This window comes from Channa argus, chromosome 18, assembly GCF_033026475.1.
Source record: "Channa argus isolate prfri chromosome 18, Channa argus male v1.0, whole genome shotgun sequence".
NCBI lineage: Eukaryota > Metazoa > Chordata > Actinopteri > Anabantiformes > Channidae > Channa > Channa argus.
The window spans coordinates 8407254-8434666 of record NC_090214.1 but is presented as its reverse complement, the minus strand read 5'-3'; the positions used below and the strand labels follow the sequence as shown (position 1 = coordinate 8434666).

The following is a 27413-nucleotide window of genomic DNA, read 5'->3' as shown; positions in this document are numbered from 1 at the left end:
TTTCACCAAAATGCTGCTGATAAATGCTGACAATGGGAGGTTTGAGGATGTTGCACTGGGCCTTGGCAGTGAACAGTGTGTGTGTGTGTGTGTGTGTGTGTGTGTGCGCATGTATGTGCATGTGCAAACTAGTGTATAAATAGACAGAGAACTGTTGTCTCTAGTCTGGCAACTGGAGCCTTGGTGATAAGATCTATTTAGGAGCCACATAGTTCAGGGCAGCTCCACACTTTTTTTTTGTTTTAACTACGTTTGTAATGATAACTGGATTTTCCAGCACTGTTTTTAAAGCCTGAGTGTCGCTGCTCTCTTTTAAATGAAGGAAAGCTGTATCTAGCATCTGGGTTTAGATAGACTGTGTTGTGTTGCACAACAGTGCGAAAAAACCCACATTCCCTTTTCTAAACAACAGAGTTTGTGAGAAAGTCTGTGTAAGTTTGTGTGCGTGTGTGTGTCCTCGTGTGGTCTTTTCAGACAAGACTGGACATATCTCAGAGGAATGTGGTTTATGTATTGTAGCGGACAGACAAGACAGTTTATAACTTATCAACACAAAATCCAAGAGGTTATTGCCCCAAGCTCATCCACCACCACCCTCACTAGCTACCAGCCCTACCCTCAGTGTGGGAGGACCACACTGGAATGTCATTAAGAGACACAGCAACTCCAAAAAAACAAGCGTTCTTCTTTACAGGTATGCACTAGGGCAGATAATGGGGGAAACTTGTTTGTGAGCTTTTGTCTGCACATTCTGCACATTTCTTAGGGAGACAATATGTGTTTGTGAGCATCTGAGTGTCTGAGCGATTCCTCATCAGTGAGCAGTGAGTACACACAGTAAGAGGCAGTAATCACTACCAATTATCCTCAAACACGAAGAGAGTCAAGAGGAGCATTCTTCCTCAGCATGATAACCACTCAAGTCAGACTTGATTAATCTAAATGTCTGTCTGCAGCAGCACAGGAAATTAGTGGGACATGAAAGAGTGAATTAAGTGGGTTTGAAAAGGTATATCGTGAAATACTGCTGATGACATGATAGTGATGTTTAATTACCTTCAAGAAAATAAAGGTTGTTAATTAGAGTAGTACCGCAATCATAAACATGTTTCTGTCACTCAGGATTAACATAATTAATGCAGAAGGCCTCTGACAGGAAGCTTTGCAGTTCTTTAGTTCATGGCCTTGATTTTACTAAGTGCAAAACACTGATGGTTTTTTCATCACCGATCCTGTCTTGCATACATTCACACACAAATATTGCACTTCTGCAACTGTTTAATCAGTAAAAAGCCTCCACATCTTCATTTTATTCTTTGAGATACAATAAAAACATGAATTGTTTGATGGACTGTTTTTTTAATAGAAAGACACAAGCAGTATTTGGGGAGTAATTAGTTACATTATAAAATAAAATAAAAGTAATTTTAGTCAGTATTAAAGAAAAAATACATAATCAAAGTACTGGTGATTACAAAGGGACTGCATTTTTGTTCTTGTATTGTTTTTGAGGAATTTGTTTAACTGACCAACAACAATTTTGGTAAAAAACAAAAAAGCCATGTGCAGCTGGTGTGAGACAGGTGCAATTTCCCAGTTTAAATTAGTAGGAATAAACATAAAATAGCCGATTGTTTTCTCTTACCAGATGGAAAAGGGGTTCTGAGTGACATCTATATTCAAAACTATATTCTGTTTAATCCTGTGTGGTTTTGCACTTACTCATTAAACTATAGGCAGGTTTTACACTTACTCATTAAACTATAGGCTCCTGCTGTATGACCAGCTCTACCCTTGTATGCTTTGCAGTTGACTTTTTGAAACCTTTTTGAAGTTATGTGGAGGCTGAAAAGTATTGCAGTTGTCCTAGACAAACATGTTTTTGCTTATTAATCACTTTTTGCTCTTTTTGCTGTTCTGAACATATTTGACACAGACATTTCTGAAACTGTAAATAGGTTTTCAAAGTAAAATCAGGAGGTTACTGTGTCCCTACCAATGCTGAAACCAAACCTAAACCTGTGCCTTTCAGAGTTGGATGTCATCAGCATCAAAGGCTCAACACTGCAGAAAGGCTCAAGCACAAACATCAGTAAATAAAAAAAGTGCATACGAGATGAGGTGGTCCAAATTAACATTAAGACTGTGCCTACAGTAAGACATATTAGTTTTAAAATGCAAAATTTTCAAAATGTCAACATGCACATGGTAATATCTACTGTAGTGCAGAAACGGAGTTGCCGTAACAACCGGCACTTCATTTGTTGCTTTGTTGTTTAACTATGCAGGTTTTGCTTCCTGATTGTAAACTATAAACTATATGAAACTTCTCTTAGGGATAGTTCCTCCAATCTGTGACAACACTTTGACGTCTTTAAACTACGAAAGAGATGATTTGCATTAGTAGGTGTAAAATTTGAAGCTGTGTTCTCGTCAACTTGGCTCATTTTTTTCTTACTGATTGTTATTAAGTGAAAGGTTAATGTGAGAGGTCAGTACTCGCTTGACTTCTTTGTTGAGTGTCTTTTAAGTCAGCTTTTACTCTCACTCTTACATGTGTCTTCTTGTCAGAAATCAAGACTTTTTTACCCTGCTATCCACAAGTCCAGTAATTTTCTAAATAGTAGAGCTGCGTGCGCGCACACACACACACAGACACTGGAAGGTATAAATCATGTCCTATTTTGGTTATGCCACATTTGGGTGGATCTTTTTTACTTACTTTGCTTAATTCTCTCTGACAGGCATAAACATTCATAGTTTCTTTTAAAGCTGATGCCACAGCCATCTCTCTGACCACCTCCGTGATGTGGTGTCACCAGTAACAGACATCACCCAGATTTGGTGTTTCTGTAAAAAACAAGTTTTGCCTGGTAGCAAAAAGAAAGAGAGAGAGAGGAGGTAGTTGAGATAGTTGAGCTTTGTGATGTGTAGTTTACACTCCACCCATTCTCCTCGGTGTACAAGTGCACAATGCATGCAGAGGGATTCATTGGTTTAAATAACTGGAGGGAGTCCAACAGAAAAATGGAGTGGGTCTAAGTGTAATGCCTGTTTAATATTACCCTGGTGTGCCACACAGGGGGCATTTAACACTCCTAATTTCTTAGTTGTGTGTGGAAACAACAGCTGCATCCGGAGAAATATGGAGACTAAAGTAGAAAGGCAAATCTTGACAAATTCAGACAATAAACCATGGAGACCAATTAGAAACCCATTACGACCATTTAAAAAATTACAGTAGAGTAAAAAGAAAGTCTTACAATGTCCCATCAGCCTTAGTAATATACTTTTTGTAATACCTTTATTATCCAGTGCAACTTTCTGTAGTACAATAATGATCATGAAAACTTCCTCTGTGTAATCAAAGAGGGGACACTTGGGCGGAGTCACTGATGTTTAGGCTAAGCCGTCATTTGGAACGCACGTAATCAGAGACTAAAATAATCTGTTTATAACATGACTACTAATTTGCCACAGAATGACGCCAGTCACACGACTCCCTGCATCACTGTGTGGTCAGACTGACAGACGTTGCACAAACACGAGCACACACACTCGACTTAGGAAGCCGTGGATAGAATTCAGTGCACTGATGGGTCGAGTTTATTTGTATGTGCGCGTGTGTGTACGTGTCTGTGTATAGTTGGCAGCCGAGAGGATTGTGGAAAGGTCTTGAGGGTGAGAGATTGTTCCAGGCAGACCCAGAGGCAGCCAATGTCCCACATACATCTTTTCTGAGGCAGTAAACCACAAGCTGACTCATTGACTGACCTTCTATGTACATCAAATGTGCTGCAGACCACATTGTCCCATGTGTCACAGTTCTGCTTTGTTTCAAGGACTTTCTAATAGAGAGAGAAGAAAAAAAACAATTATACTACCAGTTAGGCACAAGACTGATTGAGGCTTTCGAGATTCTTAAGGCTCAAACTTGTTACTTATATTTTGCTTTTATGGAGCTTGACAGTCATGTTGAGAAGCTGATGGCAGAACAGTGGAACCTTTCACCATCTTAAAGGAAATTAATTTTTTTTTTATAAATTTGGATTTCCTAATCACTTGTGTTAAAGGTACTTTTTGTAAAATGAGAAAAGGACCTTCTAACAATGAGAAGAACGGATTAAAAAGAAACATCACCTTGGATTGTTAGAAAAAAAAGAAGAAAAGTGGTTTTAAAGCAGCATTATTAGATTAGTTTTCGCCCTTGGAGACAGCATTGAGATAGTTATATAAAATATTATTAACAGGCTCAGATTATTATATCCAACTATATGACTATTACATTATTCACTGTTCCATTTAGTTTTGGTTTGTACCAACTCCATATGAAACTATTGGCTCTTTAGCTGCTAATATGCTCGACATTGTTCACTCACAAGCTAATAACAAAAATTTGTCTGTGCGCTGGTCCTGGGCAGGTGGTATTCAGTAGGTTTTTACATCTTGTTGCATCTTGAAGTGACACTGATTTGAGCTTAAGCTAAAATCAAATCATTATGACCATAATTGCTGTATTCTGGCTGCTTCAAAAAATAAAAAAAGTAAAAGTTTAGATTTTTCTAATGTACATTTTGATGGAGTGACAGTCCAACAGAGGTTATTTCCTACAGACAACCATCCCAGTGCAAACCGACAGTTAGTTGGCTGACAGTGCACATTTTTTAGTTTATCTTTGTTGTTTGAACCATAAATTCAGCTTGCAAACACATCCTCTTCTTCAGGACTTTCATTCTTCCTGCCTTGTTCTCAGCCAAAAAATTTCATGGACACGGACTGCCTAGAAAACACACTCTAGGCTTTGCTGTGCACATGTACTGTTTATAATGTATAGTCAGGGCCTCTGTTCATGCAGCCAACAGTGTCCTCTCTTTCTCTGTCTCAGCACAGTCAAGGATAAGCCACTGTAGAGACAATCAGATTAGATTGGAGGGCATCATTATGCTATCATATTAACTTAAACTACATCACTCATCAAAATCAATATGCAGCATTCATATATCATTCTGAAATATGAATGAGCTGTGCAGAAATTGTAAACATTGCAAAATGTAAATATTTTGTATACTTGTTTAAAAGGTGGTGCGGTCTTATTTAAAGGATCTAATCCTGAACCTGTTTTGACCCTTTCAGTCATTACAAGGACTTGGTTTCTATTTTCATATAAAAACATTGTTAGAGAAAAGGACAGAAGCATTTTGCATGATTAACTTCTTTGTGTCTGCTAAGGAATCTTGATCAAAAACAATATGAGCATGTTGTGTGAGAGGGAATACCTTATGTTTGTTGCTGGGACAGAATTTGTTTTATCATTATAAATCTCCTTTTACATGTTTTTGTGGAAAGAAACACAAACAGGTAAAAGTCCAACATATACACCTCACCCCTGTTACCTAAACTGCTGTAACCCCATATGAGTGGTTTCATGTCGCTATCGTTTGACATATTTAGCTGTCCACAAATATGTTACTGACTGTCTCTAAGCATTTTCGGGTTAGTTTCTGTTTTAAGAAGTGTTGCTGGGGATGAAGTGGGATAGTGTCTGAGTCACAACGTTTAAATAGCTGAGATAAACACATCAGTGACATTGTTCAGTTTATAATAGAAAGTGATGCTACAAAGCCAGGCTCTGACGCAATTCTTAAACAATATTTTATCATGCGTATTTAAACAAACTCCTCATCAAGAGCATATACTGAGCAAAGATTGTACAGACCTGGATTGAAGCTGGACATCCGAGCTTGTGTTTAATTTGTAACTATGCAACAAGTGAAAATACCAGCAGTGTGTTGTGGCACCTTCTTTAAATCTTTACAGTAGTTTTTAGTAAACATGACCAACAAATATTGTATGCTAATACTTTATTAGCAGCCTTATCCTTTATTAGCAGGCAGATACTAGCCCAAATGGGATGTCATGCCTTGGGCTCTATGTAATGTATTTTATTTAACATCAATCACCTCATGTAAAGTGTAAAAAAAAGTCAATTGGTCCAGTGTAGGCAACGAATTTCTCCAAACTGCTGTGTGAGTTTTCACATGTTGTACAGTTTGTACTTTTACTGTACAGTTACTCCTGTCACGAAGCTCTCTGACAATAGAGTTCAACTTTGAAGAATAATTGTTTGCAGACACATAAGCAAGCAGTTTTGTAAGTTGATGGTTTTAAGCTATAATTAAAAGCCATTTGAATAAATGATTCACAAGAATCAAAGAACACATTGAAGCGAAACCAGCCCCAGCTGGTTCTCTCAGAATCATGGGAAGCTCACGTTTAAACAGTATAAGAGCCACATATAACATCTGAGTACCAAAGAATTTGTCATAACTGTTGTTTTATTATACAGTTCTCTGTGAAACTGTGACCCTGACCCCTGTCTTTTCATACAAATTTATAATACTAAAGTAGCTTACTGCAGAGCAAAGACCAACACATACACATACATTGAATACATCCTGTGAGTTGCTGAGTGTGATTAATGGCCTTGTACTCTGCATTTTGCTTAACATTCCAAGGAATTTGTTCTCTTGTTACACACATACAACATGCAGACCAGTTAGTTATTTTCAGAAGGCTGTGATAAACACCTCCTGTGTTTTGTGTCAGTTTTCCAGTGTCATATTTTCAGGGATATTTTATTCTGAGTCCGACACTTTAACAACACCTGAGCAGCAGTGTAATCAGAACAACCGTATGGCAGGTTCACAATTACTCACTGCCTTTTATGTCATCAGACATAAGGTATAAGTTATCAATTACTACACATTTATTTTACACAACCATCCATTTTGAGCAACATTAAGAAGACTACGTGGATTTATTTTTGTGTGTCTTATTGTGCTAAAAACATAATAAAATAAATGTCAATATGAAAGTTAATCTGCAAATATCTAAAACAGAAACAGACCTACAATCCTTTTATTTAAAGTTCAATCTGAAAACAGACATTATAAATGTTCAGGATAATTGATCCAGGTGCAGTGGCCCCAGTATCTTTCATCTTTTCTTATTCACAGCCACACACATGGACTTTATCCTTTCCTAAGGTTTACGTGCCAGCGAACACAGACAAAGAACCAGAAATCCACCTGTCCTTTGTGTCTTGAGTACTCCCAGGAAACATGGGGGGAAAAAAACAAGAAAACAATGAATACATAAATGAACAAATAACTAAATGCTGTACATAAGAAAAGACCTGCACCCTGCATGACTTCCCCTCTGAAGACAGCTTTGGGGGTTCAAACTGGGGGGGGGGGTGGGGGGTAACACACTGCCGGCGGGCTCGGTGGTCGCATACATAAATGAATAAAGATTCCAGTTGTTCTGAAATATCCACTTTTAACTATTGGGTCTTTGAGGTGGACCCGAAAAATCCGAGGAATGAGGGGCCGGCCCCACACTCTCTGTGCTGCAGTAACAGTTTAATCCTGCAACACTAGGAGAATACTAATGAGAAGTGCTGGGATGGCAGAAAGGGTGGAGTGTGTGTGCATACGTGTGCGTGTGTGTGTGTGTGTTTGTGTGTGTGTGTGTTGGAAGCACAGAGAACCACTGAACCTTGAACCTGAAAGACCCATGGTCCTAAAATATATTAATGGGAGGTGTCACACAGTATAGCAGGCCCATGTCTGTCATGCAGACCCTGAAAATCAAATACAGCTTTCAATTATGACACACTGTACAACTCAGAGGTTCCAACAAGCTGATACAGATATCTGGGCTCTGCCGGCTACCAGCACAAACACAGGAGTGGTCTCGGGTGGAGTTTCACTATAAATGTTAGTATTGAATAGGTGCTGACATCATCACCTGGCCATGTTAAGTACTCTGAGTCTTGTCTGTCCACACTTATCATGATTCTTTAGATCATGTCATCTCCAGCAGGAGTTTCTATCACAACTGTAACAAATGACATAAAGCTTGTTTACTTTGAGTTCCCAAAAGGCTAAACACAACAGTCCACATCTCAGTTAAGCCATCAGTTTGGACACGAAGTTGTCAGCAGCGAAATGCTTTGCTTGTAGATTTCTTTTTTAATAGAAGGTCATTATTGTATTAGTAACCCGTGCTTTTAATGAACAGTTATTTTTTGGATTAAACTACTAAATGTGTAGTGAAGTGTGTAATGATAGTCAACTGCTACCACCTACTGACTGTTTTGCCACATTACAGCATCTTACAACGACTCAAGGTTGTGGAAGCAGTTACTTTTTACAGTGGCGGACTCAGGCTAAAGAGAACCTGATATCAGCAGAGAAACATGCCACTCCATCATTGTAAAGGCTACATCCTTTTATTGTGCTGGGATACTTCAGAGGGGAACTTTATCACAGTCTGCGTTATTAAAGGGCACACTTGCAGTACATGTTTACTCTTGTGGGCAGCAGCGGGACAGACGCCCCTCCTGCTTCCTCCTGAATCCTGCTTTTGTTGTGCAATGTATGTTTCATGAAGGCACACACATGCTGTTTAACTGCCAGTGTAATTTTCAGTCACAAATCATGCCGGAAAGGGTTGTGATTTTACAGCCCTTTTTAGGTCTACAACCGTCAACTACAACCCTAATTCCAAAAAAGTTGCGACGATGTGTAAAACATAAATAAAAACTGAATATAATGATTTGCAAATATCATCAACCCATATTTTATTCACAATAGAACATAAACATCACATCAGATGTTCAAACGTAGACATTTTGCTTTTTTGAATTTGACACATCTCAAAAACGTTGGAAGAGGGTGATGTTTACCATTGTGTAGCCTGAGGAGACCAGTTGCTGGAGTTTTAGCAGAGGAAAGTTGTCCCATTCTTGTCTGATGCAGGATTCTAGCTGCTCAACATTCCTGGGCCTTTGTTGCTGAGTTTTTCATTTTATTATGCACCAAATGTTTTCTATTGGTGAAAGGTCTGAACTGCAGTTAGGCCAGTTCTGTGAAGCCATGCTGATAGATGCAGTATGTAGTTTAGCATTGTCTTGCTGAAATATCCAAGACCTTCCCTGAAAGAGCCGTTGTCTGGATGGGAGCATATGTGGCTCTAAAACCTCTATGTACTTTTCAGCATTGATGGTGCCTTTCCAGATGTGTAAGCTGCCCACACCAGAGGCACTGCTGCACCCCCGTACCATCAGAGATTCAGGCTTTTGAACTGTCCGCTGATAACAAGTTGGATGGTCCCTCTCCTCTTTAGTCTGCAGGGCATGACGTCCATGGTTTCCAAAAATAATTCACAATTCTTTGCAATTTTACATTGAGGAACATTTTTCTGAAATTGCTCCACAATTTTTAGATCCAGTTTGTCACAGATGGGTGAACCTCAGCCCATCTTTACATCCACATCTGCCTCTCTGGCATATATACCCAGTCATGTTACTGACCTGTTAACAATTAATCAAATTAGTTGTCAAATGCTCCTGCATTTGTTTTTGAAAATTACTTTTCCAGCCTTTTGTTGCCCCTCTTCCAACGTTTTTGAGATGTGTTGCTGCCATTAAATTCAAAACAAGCTAATATTTTCCATGAAATGGTAAAATATCTCAGTTTTCACATCTGATATTTTGTTTATGTACGATTGTGAATTAAATATGGGTTGATGAGATTTGCAATCATTGCATTCTGTTTTTGTTTACGTTTTACACATTCTCCCAATTGTGTGGAATTGGGGTTGTATATTAACAGCATTTTAAGGCAAATTGTCTACTGCACAACCAACCATGCAGCTTCTGATGACAAGTATCATATGTTTTATGTCCTTTTTATGAAATACAGGATTGGGCGTGACTTTTAAAGCTATTGTAAAAACACTGATGTTACAAACCCCCGTCCTGCTCCTCACATTTTCAATCAGTTGAATAGCTGTTTTTCATGTTAGAATAAAAACATGATATGTGCTGTGGTTGAGCTGTGGCTCACACCAGGGTCACTGTGGTTCATAAATGCTATTGTGTCAACACTTTCTGTGTGCTGCTAAACAAAACTGAAATCTGACCCAATGTCAACCAAACACAGCAGCCAAACTGGTAATTAGCACATACCTGTGCTAACTTGCATTTACTTTACAACATCTATGTAACTAGAGATTTTTTTCTTTCTTCTGTATCTCTCTAATGTTCGTATTGGGCAGTGTATGAACAATGTAAAACTAATGCATTTAAGTGCAATTAAAAATCAATTAACAAATATATTTATTTATCTAGACAGATTTAAATACTAACAACAATTACTTTGATCATTGCTGGAAAGTACTTTTCACTCAGCTAGAGCTTCTGTCAGCATCAGCGTCTCCACATTAAGATTCTAAAACCTATTGGAAAAAAGTCAAATGCTGCAGGTTTAAGTAACAATTTCAGTGCTTTTAATAATATGTTAACAAAGCAGTTTTTGCGTCATAAGATAATGATCCCATTTTCTAGCTGAAGGTTTCACCTTCTAAAAGTATAAGCGACTGTATATGCAATGAGTGGAAAATATAGAAGACAACAGGTCTTTCACAACTACAGGGAAATCCATTTGCATTGTTGTGTTCTTGTTAAATGTGTCTGTGTGTGTGTGTGTGTGTGTGTGTGTGTGTGTGTGTGTTGGGGGGGGGGGGGGGGGGGCGTTTTGCAGCATCCCGTCGAAGCCACTCTCTGGCACGTGATTGGCTGGCCGTGCTCTCACTCTTCCAATCACAGAGAAGCCCTGGCTCCACCCGCCACATCACTGGCATGGCGGAAGACAGAGCAGGAATTCCGTAAATGCGCCGCTGACAGCGTAGTTGACGGGGTAACACCGAACGATGACCACTTTCTGGCAACGCAGACGTGTTGCCTAGCGACGAGCGACGATAGACGTCCGCTATACAGCTGTGAGCAACTTGAAAGCAGCGTGTCCTTACCAGCACATCTGTTCGGGCTGGGGTCGGACTGGACAGACGCTGTATGAAGGGTTTGATGCTCTGAGTTGGACCGGCAACTAGAACCTTCTCCTGTTGCTGAAGAGTTGTAGAAATACCCATATGGATTTGTTCGGGGTGTTGGGTTTGGACAAGCTGTCCCACGGACTCGCGAACTTGTCGATGTTTCCGTACTTTGACATGGCTCATTACACGGTGTCAATCATGGCTCTGAGGGAGCAGCCAGGTGAGCGGCCGATGCAAAGTTCAGTTGCGCGACTTTTTCAGTTTGCTCTAAAGTTTTCACAGGCTTATGGGAACGAAGCGTCTGCTAAGCGTTATTTTGCAGAGCTTTGGGTCTTTAACTTTGAAACCAGAGCCGCAGTTAGCATATCCTGTTTATCAGGTTCTCCCCCAAATCCCACGCAGTAATCAACAGCTATAAGTCTTACAGGACCAGTCCTGTTACAGTCCGTCTGAAGTGACTAGTTGAATCATTATTTAGTGTAGGCTGTTTTCCAAAGTGTAGGCTATGTGTTGCTTAAAGTACTGGATTAAGAACTGAAGTCATTAGTTTATTCAGGTAGTCAAGATGACCTTCAACTATGTTCAGCAAGTAGTAGTTGGGTAATAAGTTTCTGTCAAAAAGTGAAAAATGCCCAACGTTCTCAGTTTCCTGCCTCTTTAATGAGATGATTTGCTGCTTGTTACTTAGATCTGACTAATACAGAACTACTGGTTAAAGAAGAACAGTTCTATCTATCTAAAAAAAAAAAGGATGTAAATTGAGTTTTAGCTCTTTCCTTAGATGTTCAGTTACATTTAGAAGAGGACTCATTGTGGACCATTTGAGAATTGCTTTCCTGTGATTCATTCTTTGCGCCTTTAGATGTTTTGGGTTGCTAGTTTCTAATGTTCCTATTTCAAAGTGGGTCCTTAAGAAAGCCAAATGAAGAGTAGGGCTCCTACAAACTGTTGTACCTCGATCTTTGCGATCAGTTTCTGAGCCGGTTCATTGACTCAGATTTCCCTTGTGGCCATGTCCAGGGAGGTTGGCTACAGGACCTTAAACCTCTTGGTTTTTCTTGGTCTTTTACTACAGATCTTCTCATGTCAGTGTGGTGCACACAGTGAGAACAAAGAGCCCAGTGAGGACTTTGAACAGGCAAAGTCATTGGCTACCACATCCAAGGACAATAGTCTGCTGAAAAATTCTGAGTTTGTGCAAATATTGTTGTTCAAGCAATTTTAGATCTCGGCAGAATAAGTAGGAATTCTGCAAACCAGAGACATGCACATGGCAGAGATTTTAATTTCCACTCTTTTCAGAAACAGATTTTAGATATTTGGTCAAAAAAAATAATCATTAGAAAAATTCACCTTCAGCTTTGCAAAGTTGCAATGGCCGCTTTTTCCCTTTAATATTTTAATTTTCATTAACTAAAAGTTCAGTCAATAATGAAAACAAAGATTAGCCCTCATTAGATTACTTCTTTTTAAACAAAAATAAGTAAAGTTGTGGACCCTGTGACATTCAGCCATGATCAGATTAATCATTTAAGTAAAACTCTCCAGGCTGAATTATCTGTATCAGCCTGTGCATAGAATTTTCCATCAGGGTGTTAAAGCTCACTATTTACACATGAACCTTTTTATACATTTATTAATAATATGATTTGATATAATATGTTCAGACTTTGGGTGATAATTCATGGCAATTCATAATTCATGGTAGAATCTAATTTGAGCTGTATATCGTTGTCAACAAAATTCAAGTTTGTGAGTCATCACTTAGACTGTTTATCATGTTTATTCTTTTTGCACACAAAACACAAATGCAGATGAGTGAGTGAATAAAACAAGCCACAACCAATCGTATCAGCTCAGACTAAAGACAGGCACTGAGCCTTTAACTACACTGTGTCACAATAATAGCTTCTACAGGGACAGGTGGACTTCTAACTGCAGAGAGTTGACGTTCTGCCAAATACATACAATCACAAACACATACACAGAGACACATAGTCCATTGTAGTCGTACTGCTTTAATATGCAGGCTATTTTTAAACTTGCCTTGCAAAGAATCTGAGCTCCCGTGACCTTTCAACTCTTTGTCCTCTACGCTCTCATCTGTTTATCTGCACCTTAAAGACAGATACACACAGAATAGATATATGGCAAACAAAAGGTCAGAGGTCAATGCAAAAAGCCTTCATATTGTCCCTGTCTGTTTGATTGTGCAGGCTCAGAGAGCAACAGTCAGTTCTTCTTTCCCCCAAAAAGGAAAGGAATGCTATAAACCATTCAGCCCTCCCTAGCCTCTCTCCTTCCTGTGTTAATTTGTCTGGGGCTGCTGCAAAGTGCCACCACTATGGAAGTGCTGCAGCTGAGGCTGCTCAACAAACAAGTAACCATAGTATTTTTCTGATAATATTATTCTTAAGAATACTGAAAAAAACTGCAGAGATATTTTATTCACAGTTAGCAGATTGTATAGGAACCTGGAGGACAGGGTCATATAATAGAGGAAGGAGTTATCTCTTTTCAAGTCAAAAGTAACCGAAGATAAGCAATTTCTTACTTGTCTAGCTCTGCCTGTAATGACTTTGTCCAATGTGAGAAAATAAAGGGGGTAAGGATGCTCTAAAAAAGTAAAATGGGCAAATTAAAATTAGGCGTTAACCCAGGAGAGTTTCAAGTGAGAACACGTGTCAGACAGAATAACAGACTTGCAGATAAATATAATGGAGCTGAGGACTAAGGTATTCCGTATTTACAGGATTTGTAAATTGTAAAAGTGTGTGTGGTCAGTGTATGTTGCTCATTAAGATTTAAATGACTATGTTTGATGTGGCTGCATCAGCACTGCCGCAGTAGACTAGAAGATTTGTGTTCATTTCCAAAGATCATGCCAGTAAACTAACATGAAATAGAAATCTGACATAGCTTTAACTACTGGAAATTGTTTGAAAGGCAAAGCTGATCTCAGATTCACACTGTTAGTTCACCTGGCATTGAACAGAGGGGCTTTCCAAAAGAGGAGATCTCGTTGGTTTGTTTTAATTCCTGGGAGAAGAGAGATGAGATGAGCCCACTCTCTGCATTCCCACTGGAAATTGACAGAGACAAAACGGGAAATAAAATACAGTCACAGGAGGCTGTGACACATTACTGCTGTGGTGTACTTCAGATTTGACTTGTAAATTTGTCTCTTTCGGATGCAAAATCAAGAGCGAGGATGTGGTAAAGGTGTGTTTTTAGCTCAACATGTCTGAGCAGCCCAAGCCGTGAGAAGGAGTATTTTAATGGTCTCTTTTGACATCCCTGTATTCATAAAAAGCAACATATTTTTCAAACTGACCCACACTAGTTGTCTATATGCTGCAGTATATCTACAGTATTTTATTATGTAAACCATTGCAGTGGCCTGTCTTTGCCCCCCCCCCATTATAAAAGTTGGTGCTTGGTTGGAGATCAAGCTGTAACAGTGACTGCAGCAGTTTGTTTAGCTCTTGAGCTGAATGTGATGATCGAACAACACTGTTTGCTATTGAAGCACTGTGTTGCAATTGTGAACCATGTGATGCAACTGCTGCTAGACCAAAAGCTCAAATACCGATCATTTACATCAGTTAGGCTATCACAGGAGAAATGAATGCGCATAACAGCTAGAGTGCTTTAGACCGCTGACATATTTTATAACCACTCTTCTCTATCTAATGTTTGCAGCTCCCCTTTTTCTGTCACTATTTTTTTTTCTCTTCCTCTTCAGTGGCAACTGGTTTTGAACAGAACGTTCATTGTATCTGACTTGTGTACACAAACAAAAGCTGTGGTTGCATCACTGTTTGCACTTGAAAAGCTTAAATTGCACAAATAAAAATTGTGTTAACGCTGTTGCTGCACTCTGACCTTATCTTACTTAACTACATCTTTCTTTGTCTTGTTTAGGGCATTTCTGAGTTTTGGCAGGCTATAGCAAGAAAAGTGCGGGTGAAATGGTTCCAGCAGTTAAAAGTAGTGCATTTTCAGCAAATCATCATGTTGTGAGCTACACCTGTGTCTGAAAAGTTAGAATGTGAAAAGTGTGTAATGAACATTTGTTTCATTTGCAGGTTCAAATTTTTACGTGAATATAGAAAATAGCTATAACCTATAGCCATAATCTTCAGTTTATGGATGAAGGCCCTGACCTTTTATTGTACAATTTATTTGCCCTGGGGTGTCATAGGGCTACTAGTTCAATTCCTGGTTCCTCCTGTCCACATGTCAAAGTGTCTTTGGGGGAGCCACTTAAATCCAAGTCACTTCTTTTGGGTCAGGTGACCACCTTGCAAGGGGAACTGCCACCATCAGTATGTGAGCATGCGTAAACGAATAGGTGAATGTGAAACATTTTAAAGTTCTCTGGGTACTAACAAGGTAGAAAAGTGCAGACCAGTAGCATTGTTTTGTGAGCATTTGCTTTCTTCTTGCAACTTTGCCATTTACACCATTGTTGTCCCATATTCACTTGATGTTGGATTCATTTACATTGATATGAGCCACTTCAAGAGAGGTGTAACTCAAACATATCTGAGGAGTGCCAGGCCGCTCCCCCTCATATACATAAGAGGTGATGTAAATTCGGCACCGGAAAACTTAAATAAAAAGGGGATGTTGAAGAAGCAGATAAAGATGCCGGAGGATGTGCAAAAACAAATGGTGGTATTTATTAACAAAATACTAAACAGAAGCAAAATCCCGGGCAATCAACCAAACTTAAATTAAAGATATCAAAGCAAACAAGACATTATTTAAGAACCACAGCCTCACAGCAAGCTGTAAAGGTAGAAGAGCAAAAAAAAAAAAAAAAAAAACCCTCACATCACATTACTTCAGAAAATGGACAATAAATAATGTCTTATTTAGTACAAACACTACCAAATAACAATGACAGGACCTACATCTCTAATAATATGATAATTAATAATTTTATCTATTAGAGTGGATACTACCTATCCTCCCTCAACTTGGTAGCGCCCAGCCTGCCACTGTTGAGAGGCCCTGATGATGATGCAAACCTGCTTGTACTTTGCTTGATTACCCTGCTGATTCACACCACAATGAAACACAGGAAAAATTCATCCCAACCAACCCAAGTCCCTAAAACAATACAAATAATACAGGGCCTAGTGGAAAGGGAGGAGTGTGCCCTTTTCACAAGGAGGCTAACAATTGTGTGGAATGTTCTCCAACAGTGTCAACATGTCAACAGCAGGATCTCTTGTGGTATTTAAACCTCGTTCGAGCCATGACACACTTCTACAAAATTGTAATGTTAAGATCCAAAACGCATATTGCAGACGCGTATTTATCTTTTTTCAGTCAGTCAGTCAGTCAATCAGTCAGGTCCTTCAAGACTCGCACCGATTGCTCTACAGAGTCAGTCTTTTCTTGCCCTTTTATGTCATTTTCGAACTTCAGTTCACATTTTAGGTCATATTTAGGGAGAAGCAGAGAAAATGTAAAGGTTGTCACCGCTTTGTAGCACTACAGCATACTTGTGTCTGAGTACTTTTTCCACCACAGTTTAGTAGAATCTAGCCCATCCTTACAATATATTGTTAAAGGCGCAACAGTCCAATGTTTATCATATTTATTATAACATTATTAATTTTCTAATTAAAATAAATTTTAAACATTTCTTAAATGTTTCTCATGAACAAAATTTAAATCACAGGCCTCTGTATTTTAAATTGCATTTCAGGGAATTAGAATGTATGCAGCACAGGTTGAATTTAAGGGAAGTCTGCAGAGGACACAGATAGAGCTATAAATCCTCCATGCTTACCAATCTCTCTCCAGGAGTCTATAATCTGTCTGTAATCCTCGGATTACCAGTATGGTCCTGTGTGTGGTCACAGTGACTCTGCACAGGTGGCTCAGGGTTGAGTGAAACACATATATCCTAGTGAACGTTGGCATTAATTTTCCGTTAAGCCTGTCTGAGATGTTACTAGAATGATTCTGCAAAGGATATACAATAGTTGTTGCCTCAGCGTCATATTCTTTAAGTGAATAAGTGAATATTCAATTTATGGAAACAAACACTAAATCATCCTTTCCTAAGGTAGATTTACAGTAAGAATATCAAATACCATAAACAATACACAAAAGTTCTCAGCTGTTTGACTCGCCTGTAAATCATGTTTGTTATAACTCATAAGTGGCCATGATTATCATTGTGTAAACAGATGAAGGTGGGAAAATGAAAAAGTGGAAATGTAGAGGGAGTGTTGCGCCAATGATTTAATCTTTACTGAACTGATATCGTCAGGGTCTGTAACTGAGTGTTGTGGCTCTGCTCTGCACTTTGAACTGTAGGTCCAGATGCAGTGTACCTCTCCTTTGTTCCCCAGACTAGTCAACACAGACTAGTTAATATTTATACACTGGCAGGGAGAAGGGAAGGCATGCATCACACAGGGCAGTAGCCACAGTGTAAAACTCCACTGCCCATTAGTGCCGTAATATTCTAAAGTCATTCTCCAACAATCCTAAAGAATTCAGCAAATGGCCTTCTACTCTAGACCAAATGTATTCATGCACAAAGTCTCTGAGTTTTTATGGTCTTTACATACAGGCGTAATATTACTGATTTTTTTATGCATAGAGAAAATACATAAGAGACTCAAGAACATCTGCAATAAGCACACTGATGAATAAACTTCTGTTCTTGTGCAGGAGCTCTTGCAGTGTCCAGAGTGAGCCCCCTCGCCTGCTGGTTCAGCTCCATGCTCTACTGTTTTGGTGGAGCTGTGCTTTCTGGGATCATGTTGGCTGAGCCACCCGTAGCACCTTTGACCAACAGCACCAGTGTTCTGCTTGCTTCAATCATCTGGTGAATGTCAGAGACTTGAAAAATGCTGCACGTAGATGGAGAAAAGGGAGAGAGAGGGGAAGTAAAGCAGAATGTGTTTAGATTAGTTAGAGGACTAGAGAGGACGTCTGCGACTTTGAGAAAAAGATATGCACAAGTGTCTTTGTATCCCTGAAACAAAACACTAAATAATGAGGTTCTCTTATTCAAAGTGTGACACCACTTAATTACCTTTAACGGGAGCATGAAATGTTGAAGAAATTGAATGAAACAGAGAGGATATTGTTGAGTTCCCACCTCTTAATGTGAAACCTATACCACCCTCTGCTGGTGGCACAAATTACTACACCCTCCTCATAAAAATTCACACTGCCCTCAGCTGGTGAAGTAGGGTATGTGACACAGACTCACTGGTGAGTCACTCACTGGTCACTGGTGTCAAAATGTTACCTGACCACACAGTTGACTCTCAGTAGGTATGTAAAATATTTCAGGTGTGTGCACTTGTCATTTTAGCCATATGGGTTTTTTTTATTTTATTTTTTTACAGGTACGTTGTGTTTTACTGCCCTATGGACCTGGTGTACAGTTATGCTGCCCTGCTGCCTCTCAGGCTGGTGCTGTCAGGAATGAAGGAGGTGACCAGGACATGGAAGGTGCTTGGAGGGGTCACCCAGGCTCACAACAAATACAAAGACAGCCTGCTGGTCATGATTGCTATTGGGTGGGCTAGAGGTGTGTAGCCGCACATGTCACGTTCAGTGATTTATTTGTTTTTTTGAATTGATTTTTTAAATGTAATACAAAAGCAATAAACGTACAGTATTTTAATTAATATGACATTTGCATAATTTGTATAAACAAAATATCTTTTTTTCTACCCTCACTAGGTGCTGGAGGTGGTCTGATAAGTAATTTTGAGCAGCTTGTTCGAGGTGTATGGAAACCAGAGACTAATGAGCTCCTCAAGATGTCTTAGTAAGTCTGCTACAGGGCTCTGCTGATCTACATTAGTGATTTTTAATGTTATCTCTGCTTATTAAACCTTTTAATAAGCTGAGATTATTAATTATTTTTGGGTACAAATTCCACATGAAATCAAATATAACCACAACTTGACTATTTAACACTTTGGTTTTTGCGCAAATTAAACCAGTTTAAATGTGTTGATTAGTGAGATTCACTGGTGCCTTTAGGCAAACTTAGTTTTCTTTGAATGGAACCAGCAGCACCAGTGTCGTGCTTTATCATGTGATTATTATAAGAGACAAAAAATAATATTGGGGCATCCTGGCAGTGTAGTGGTTAGAACTTCAGCCTCACAGCTAGACGATCCTTGGTTCTTATCCCTTATCTGGCTGCAGCCTTTCTATGTGGAGTTTGCATGTTCTCCCCGTGTTTGCATAGATTTCCTCCCACAGTGCAAAGACATGCATGTTAGGATAATTCTAAATTGCCTGTAGGTGTGAATGTGAGTGGGAATGGTTGTCTGTTTGTGTATGCCTATCTGTATTGGCCCTGAGATGGACTGGAGACCTGTCCACTGTGTACTTCACCTCTAGCTCAATGACAGTTGCAATAGGCTCGAGCCCCCTGTGACCCTGAACAAGATAAGCGATTAAAGATAACAAATGGTTGAAAAATATAGGATGAAATTAGAGAAGAGTGCATGCTAGAGAGAGGGGGGGGGGGCTAAGGAAGAAGAAAGTGTTTGTATTAGTGAAAGGCCGTCTGTAACTTTGAGGAAAAGGGACAGTTATCTGTTTTTTGCACAAATTAAACAACATATACAGTTGCCAAAAAAAGTAATGGCAATTTCCTGGGCTGCCAACTTTTTCCACAATCATTTAATGGATGTGTTCAATAAAGACATTAAAGACCGCGATTGTTTGTATTCTGTCAGCTTAGAAATATTGGGTTTGTTGATAATTGTGACTTTGGTAAAGATCAGATTACATTTTATGACCAATTTATGCAGAAAACCAGGAAATTGCAAATAGTGCCATTGTTTTTTAGTTGCCACTGTCATGTGTTGATTAGTGAGATTGATGAGTGCTGTTAAGCAGATTTTGTCACCTTCAGACAGAGCCAGGCTCTTTCCACCTGTTCGTAAGTTATTATACTCGATCTCATGTAGGATAAACACCTTCTTTTTTTATATTTTCCATTTACATCTGAGTCTCTTCTCATATCTAGCACTAGGCATAAAGACATGTAAGTAAACTGTTCTCTTAAGGCAAGCGTGGACATGCTCAACAAAGCTGAGGCTATTCTCCACCTGGCATTGTCTCCTATTTTAAAATGTTTTCATTTTGTACCCCAGAAGATCCATAAAACATATTCATGCATGATAATTCAAGCATATACAGGGGGATTTGAAGTGTGTGCATAAAGGTTTATCCTTGTTCTTTGCTCTCTTATTGCATTTTTTTGGTTTAGTCCCACCAAGATCACCCTGATAGGGGCGGTGCTGTTTGCTCTGCAGCAGACCCACTACCTGCCTGTCCAGAAGCACCATCTGATGCTCATCTATACCGTCTTTATTGTCGTCAACAAGGTGGGTCTATCTAAAGAAGCTCATATTCGACACTGTGGGCCTAAGAATGTGTAACACGAGGGGGCAGCGATTCCGAAGCGAAACAAATGTGTGTGCTTAGGTGTATTCAGTTTGTTATTTCGTATATTACATACCATCGTCTTTTTGTTAATTGATCCTAACTGAGGTATATCCAATGTGGTGGTGCCACAGCTCCCTTCAGATGTCTGATGTCTTGTCTTCTAAATGACCTTTCTTTCTCTGCTTTTTTGAAGTTTTCACTGTGGTGACTCACATTAGTTCGGTATTACCCGTAGGGCTGGCGCTTTTGCATCATTTTCATCAGCTTACATCATCCTCTCTTCTCTGGGAAACTTGTGCACTTGACTGAGACATAGATAAATCTACCATGTCTTCTTTCAACTCTCATTCTGTTGGCTCCCCCTGGCTCTGATCTGTCAAATTAACCCAGAGACATTTCATCAGATTCAAGACAAATCTTGTATTTATTATTTAGTGTTTCTGTTGATTAGGAAGTTGTACTTTCATCCCCTAATGGCTAGTAAATGCTACTATGCTGCCCACATTTCTTTTATATGTACTGTAAACTCATCCACCATCACATAATTGTTTAGCCTTCTATGAAGAAATGACAAATTGCATGTGGTTTGAGGAAGTACCTAAATAATAGAAAGTGCTGACTTAACTTAGTTGTATCTCATTTTAAGAAGACACTTCTTAAGGTTGTTCCCAAAAGCAGACGAAACATTTACACATCACCTTTTTAGATGTTTAGACATCCAGTTTTGGTTTGCAACATCTCACATTTTTCTTCTGTCTTGAAAAATACATTTTGTTTTGCTTTTCCAGTCGAGGATGATGCTGATGGGCTCCTCAACTTCACCATTTGCCACCATTGAGTTGGTCATCTACAAGACCCTCTTCAGCGACTCATCCGCTTATGCAGCCCTCACCAGCGAGGTAAGGAAGGGGTGTTTGGATAACGGGAGAACCAACACAACCACTGCCGTGACCAAGGAGTCAGAAGTGTCGCATGCACCGGTCTCTCCTGTCAAGGGATCGCTCACAGCCAAAGAGGAGTCAGAGAACACAGAAACGACTAACTGCAAGAAGACTGACTAGTCACCCTCTGCCCCATAGCGCCTTTTCACCTCTAAGCTGGACTGTGGAGTCATTTCTGATTCAGATTAGTTATATCAGGACTTAAACTCTGGGTTTCTATATTTTCTTTTATTAAGAAATACTGTTTGTGTGCCAAACTGTTTCTTTTGCATTTCTTAAAATGCAGATTCATCCATACTGTAACTGAGACTCCAACCAGCCCTGCAGTTTATTCTGGGATAATCACCACATCCTCAAAGTACTGTAATTCTTATGCTGTTGGTTGTGAAAATCATCTTATCTTTTGGGCTGATGACACACTTGGAGTACAATATGGAGCTTAATTCCAAATATATATTTATACTGAGAACAATGATAATTTTATCTCTGGGTTTGGGAACAATGCTGTGCACCTGCTGATCTCTGAATGTCTATATCTTTTTCTGTATATTCTGCTTTATTTAAATGCTATATTTCCTACTCTGAAATGGTTCGATACATTTTTTAATAAGATTATATTCTGTAACACTCAGATATTTAGTTCTATGAATACAGATTCATTGCACTTTGGAATGTAAAGGTTTCTGTTTCTTTGGTGAATGCTTTGAATTACAAGTGAAAGCTTGAAACTAAACTTTGGAATGTGTTCGTTATTTCCAGCCTTTAGCTTCATCAAACAGATTCGTCCACTTTAGTGGACCAGGATGCGAGCACAGAAAGATTGTTAGCTACATTTTAAAACGTTGCTAAAGGACAGCTCCTCATTAATAGAGAATCTAGCTCTCTTAGCAAATGTGTTCACAGTATTGTGTCAAAGAATAATTGATGACTGTATTAGCCTTTTGTAAGTTAAAGCAGCACAATGTCCAGAAGTAACCTTCTCTATAGGCTGAAATATTGCATCAGTGTAACATCAGCACCTTGATTGATACCTCACTCGCTCTAAAAAGCTGCTGTTGAGAGATCCTCCAAATCCCCCCCAGTTCTCATCTATGTAACCTCAGACGGAAAGGAACCCCCATGTGAATACAAATTAAGAACAGAGGGGGGCTGTTGGAGAGAAAAGAGAAGACGTTCAAAGACGATCAAAAGCGATAGTGGTTGAGATTATGTACCTGCCTTTAATACGCCTCAAGTCCACCGACGTCAGATGTATGCATGTCAATTACAGGCTTGTTTCTCAAAGTGTTTGCAGCAAAACTTTATGTTAGCGCGTGTTGATATAACCGAAACTCTACGTGTCGAAATGCGTGACCTGGAAAAGTGACAGATGCATTACTAAGCTGCTGTTTTTCTCATGCTTCCTTCTGTAACAAGAAGGCAGGTGACATGATGACAGCTCAGAGCCTAAAAGTTCCCAGACAATTCTCCTAATGAGGTCCAGACCTGTATGATCCCCACCACAATTACTCCCTGAAATGAGCAGCCCTATACCCGCTGTTATTCCTTTCACCTCAGCCTTTAGTCCCTGATCTTCACCTGCCCTACAGCTCATCTCCTCAACCCACTTTTATCCCCAGACTTCTGCCTATTTTGTAGATGTCAGGTGCAGAAAATTAATCCTTAAAAGTGCACACACGCACACATACACAAACACAGATTATGTACACAATTCATGCACACATCCCCTACACATGACTGTTAACCCACAGTGGCACCCGATTAGAGGTCACAGATATTGCAAGGAGTTTTCTGACTCTCCTCTTTCAGACATACTACAGACACAAATACACAACTAATGTGCACAGACACAATGCAAGGATCCTTTATCCAAACACAATCTTATAAACATGACTCTAAATCCACGGTGATGACTTAAATAGAGGTAAGGGACATACCAAGACCATGGCATGCTACCTACTGTATAAACAAATACACAACAGAGACACACACACACACACACACACACACGTCACAACACACAGTCACAAGGTTAGAAGAAAGAAAGCTCCATTAAATACTGAAAAGCCATTAGGACCTATGACCTGTTTTATTGTTATGGTTTTTTTTTGTCACATTTTATGTATGTTTTTATTCATTTAACTTAAATCCCATCTTATAAAAAACAGCACTAACAATGAAATGATCTTACAGTCAGGCTGTGCCATTTGCAGTAGATCTATTGTTGTCCACAAAAACAGGATATGAGCCATGCTTGCACTGGCTGATATGTCCATTCACCCTAATAAAAATGACTCTAGTTCATTTTGATTCAGTCCATTATACACCACCTGGCTGCTGTAAATATTCACTACTGAGTGGAGCTGATTGCTACAGACAGCTTGGGGAAGTTGGAAGGTATTACACAATGCTGGTTTTGTACTTTTCATGGGATTATTTGACAGTAACAAAAAATAAAACATTCTCTACTGTACAGGACATGAGGCCACCACCACCATGTAATGTTTTTTTTTCGGTCATTTTCAGGAGTCTGTCATAATTGTGTGTGTAGTTTTGTTCATTTTTGTTTGTTTTTGGCATTTCCTCGTAAGAGGTTTGTGTCTATTTTAGGTCACTTGCAACTGTCTTTGGTCATTTTGTATGTTATTGGCCTTGTTGTGTCCATTTACTGCCTCTTTGTATTGTTTTGTTTCTTTGCAATCACGTTGCATGTATTTCTGGTAATCCTACTGCATCTTCATCACTTTCTGAACAAATCTTTGTGATAATTTTGTATGTAGTTTTGGAAGTTGTGCAATTTTTCTTAGTTTGGGTCCATGTTTTAGTTGCCTGATCTACCAGGCCCCTGGACACTTCACTGATGCATATGTTATTGACTGGTTTATCATTTTTATTATTTAAATCTATTATCTATCTACGTTTTCTTTATCCCAGTTTACAATGACACATAAATAGATTTACTAAACTTTTTTACAAGGAATGTACAATAATTTAAGCACACATTTACACACATTTACACACACATGCTGTCCTCCACTAAAACCTATAAACACCATAGGAAGGATGTTCACTATGTACGCTATCTGGAGTGTGGAGCCTCTGCTGATGAGCAGTGCAGGACAGGTAATTACCACTTGGTGGCGTGAGGAGGCGTCATCTCTGATGGCTTGATGCCTGGGAACTGACAGGCTGGCCAGCAGCTGCAGGCAAGTAGGGATGAAGACAGGAGGAGACCCTTTCTTCAGAGGCAATGGTAGATTCTTGCATGCGTCTGGGTGTGTGTGATCTAGGTGCGCTTGTGAGGACTGATTATAGACAGTTCTCTATTCTTGTGAAGGCATTTTAGGTTGTGAGAGTATTTCGTATGGAACAAGGATTAAATTTTAATAGCGGTTAAAAATCCACACCTAAAGTATCCCTACACTTTCTAGATTTTATGAAAGAGTTTGGAGATGTAACTACAAGTAGACAATATTTTTAAGTTCATGCTACGATTCCCTAATCATAAGAGAAATGAGCTGTTTGAGTACATTTAATTGTGGCAGAAACAGCAAATTTGTACGTTAATACTTGCTTGTTGTAGTGTGTCTGTGTCAGGGCATTTAACATGCAGAATGAAAACTAAGAGGCACAAAAAGCTCTGGGGCACACACACATACACACGCGCACCAATTGGCTAAATAGTTTTTTAAACCACCGTTTTTTTGTCATTAGACCAAAATATACAGTATCTCCAACGAGTTTTTTGCTTATTCCCAGTAAATGCAATTCATATTGACATTTCACCCTATCAGACCTCCCATCAGTCCATGACAATGACTGTGAAGGTGTTAAATTAGCTGCAATATTCTGGCTTCTGGCACTGCACCTGCTCCAACTCATTGGTGTCTAAACATGATGTCACATGTTGGACGATTTTTTTTGGCCTCCCACCAGATACTGACTTGATCTCTTGTAGGACTTGCAATAAAAAAGTTTTCATAGGTGCTTCATAGCTGCAAGACAGTAATTACTTCTTCTGACAACTTCTTGCTTTTGGGATTTTTTTTTTTAACAATCGAAGTGAGTGTGTTTTTAAACCAAAGTTTTGTGAAATGACTCTGGGGTGATGCAATCAAGCTCATTATCTCTTCATGTGAGATGAAAGTAAGGAGAGGTTGCTTGGGACCACGCAGGAAAAGGCTCGGTTTGGGAAGTTAGGGAGAAGGAAGAGACAGACAGATAGAGGGCAACAAAAAAATTTAAAAAAAGGAAGGGGGAAAGGAGCCTAAATTGGAATGGGGAGTCACATCACAGCATCATGAAAGCATTGTATAGGTGCATAAGATGTCTCCTTTTGTCTTTCTCGCACAGTAAGGCGCACACATGCAGTCTCTTCAGAAAGCTCAGAAAGCTCTAACTGAACAGCAAACCAGGCGGCCTACCCTACCGCAATTCAAGATCTGACTTGTAAAGAACAGCTGCAAGGAAAATGCCAAAAAATTAAGCTACTGTAATCTGACTGTGTCTTTGAGGGAAACCGAAATATGGGACAATGTGAGGCTATTCTCCACAACAGCATGTTTGCTTATTGTGTTGATTTTTCACTTGGAAACTCAAACATAAAATTCCTTTAGGGTGATCACTTTATAAGTCGACAAGTGGCATAAAATAGCTGTATAGTAATAGTATGTGAATTTGTTTAATTTACTGCCACTGACGTTCAAACTGGATTTTGAATTTCGCTTCATTGTTTAAAGAAACAAATGATGGATTTAAAAACTGTAACAGTGATGTGGGACAGTCAGCTGGTGGGTTTTACATTATGTTTAAAATTTCAAACTTTAGTCTATTACTGGGTTTTGTATTCAAAAGATATAGTGGAACACATTTAAACAGCCAGGGTCATTTGAAAGAATATATATTACTAAACCTAATTTACATTCATGAAGAGAAGAATATCTTAAACACCTGCCAATGTAATACAGTAAGAACAGAGTTAAATCAACACCTCTCTGACTCAGTGTCAACAAAACCTGAACACGAGAACTTTCACAGCATTATGGTTTATTGCAGGGCTGTTGCGTTGTATTGCATGAGACCAAACAGGTGTACCAGTGAAAAACAGGTAATAACAGCACCTCTTGTACTGTACGGGTACTAAGGAGACTGTCCTCTAAAAAGCAGCTTATTAGGACACTAAGTTGTGTGTTATTGCTGGGCGGCATCTAGCGGCCCCAGCAAAGTTGCTGGCACTTTGTTGATTTTTTAACATTTTACACACGTCTTCTCAAGTTGATGAGTTACTTCTGGGGGAACTTTGTAGCTCATAATGTTTAGATGTACGGATTGCACCTTTACTGTCTCTGTTCACTCACACCATGCTTGTTTTTGGCGCAGATGATTTCAGTGAAAAGCTCTTTGTAGTGAAGCATTTAGCAGCTAAAGAGTGAGGTAGTAGAGGAGGTAGAGACCACAAACAGAGCTACAAGAGAAATTTCCCAGAGACAAAATTAAAAATGAATACTGATGCTGCTCCATTACTGGATACATAACAACTGGTCATATTGATCATGTATTGTGTGGTTACTTTTGGAGCCATAATCCCATAATGTTCCAATAGACCACAGACATTGTTTGTTAGTTCAGTTCAGTTTGAATAAAACTGGCACAGCAACAGAGCAATAGTACACTAACGTGTGTATGTGTCTAAATGTATTTTGAGACAGTTCGTTTCACATGTTTGTGGTTGACATTTTGTGGCCTCCACGAACTTCTTGTGGACTGTTACACGTCAGCGTAAAGTATCTTCAGATGTTGGGGATTTCTGTTGGTACTTCTGCTTTCGCATTGGTTCCTGTTCCACCTCAGAAATGAGCCGAGCTCCGACAATAGAGTCTTCTTTTGCTCTCCCCTGTTTTTTTGTTCACGTACAGTAAGCATGGCCAGTAGTTGGAACATAGTGTGCTTCTGTCACTGCCCCTCCTCTTCCTTTCCTCCTCCTCTTCTTTTCTTCTTTCACTGAGGAAGCAGATGGTGTTTAGTGTTGGTCCTTTTCCTTTTCATAAAGGACTTACTAGATATTCTTAGCCCACAGTCTGTATGGGGTAAATGTGACCTTACTAAGGGAATGGAATTGGA

At 39.3% G+C, this 27413-nt stretch overlaps 1 protein-coding gene across 1 annotated transcript; it reads left to right on the top strand.

The window, feature by feature from the left end:
* The first annotated feature begins 10695 nt into the window (after positions 1-10695).
* Positions 10696-22026, top strand: tmem38b (transmembrane protein 38B). Its single transcript, XM_067484516.1, has 6 exons — positions 10696-11119; positions 17599-17755; positions 18285-18469; positions 18625-18712; positions 20174-20291; positions 21141-22026. Exons 1-6 carry the CDS (start codon positions 10996-10998, stop codon positions 21411-21413), a joined length of 945 nt encoding a protein of 314 aa, XP_067340617.1. The 5' UTR covers positions 10696-10995; the 3' UTR covers positions 21414-22026.
* Positions 22027-27413: the final 5387 nt, after the last annotated feature.

Coding starts and splice junctions, on each gene's coding strand:
- tmem38b (XM_067484516.1), top strand. CDS start 10,996: ATGGATTTGTTCGGGGTGTTGGGTTTGGACAAGCTGTCCCACGGACTC. Junction 11,120..17,598: donor GGCTCTGAGGGAGCAGCCAG/GTGAGCGGCCGA, acceptor GTTCTTGTGCAG/GAGCTCTTGCAGTGTCCAGA. Junction 20,292..21,140: donor TCTTTATTGTCGTCAACAAG/GTGGGTCTATCT, acceptor TTGCTTTTCCAG/TCGAGGATGATGCTGATGGG.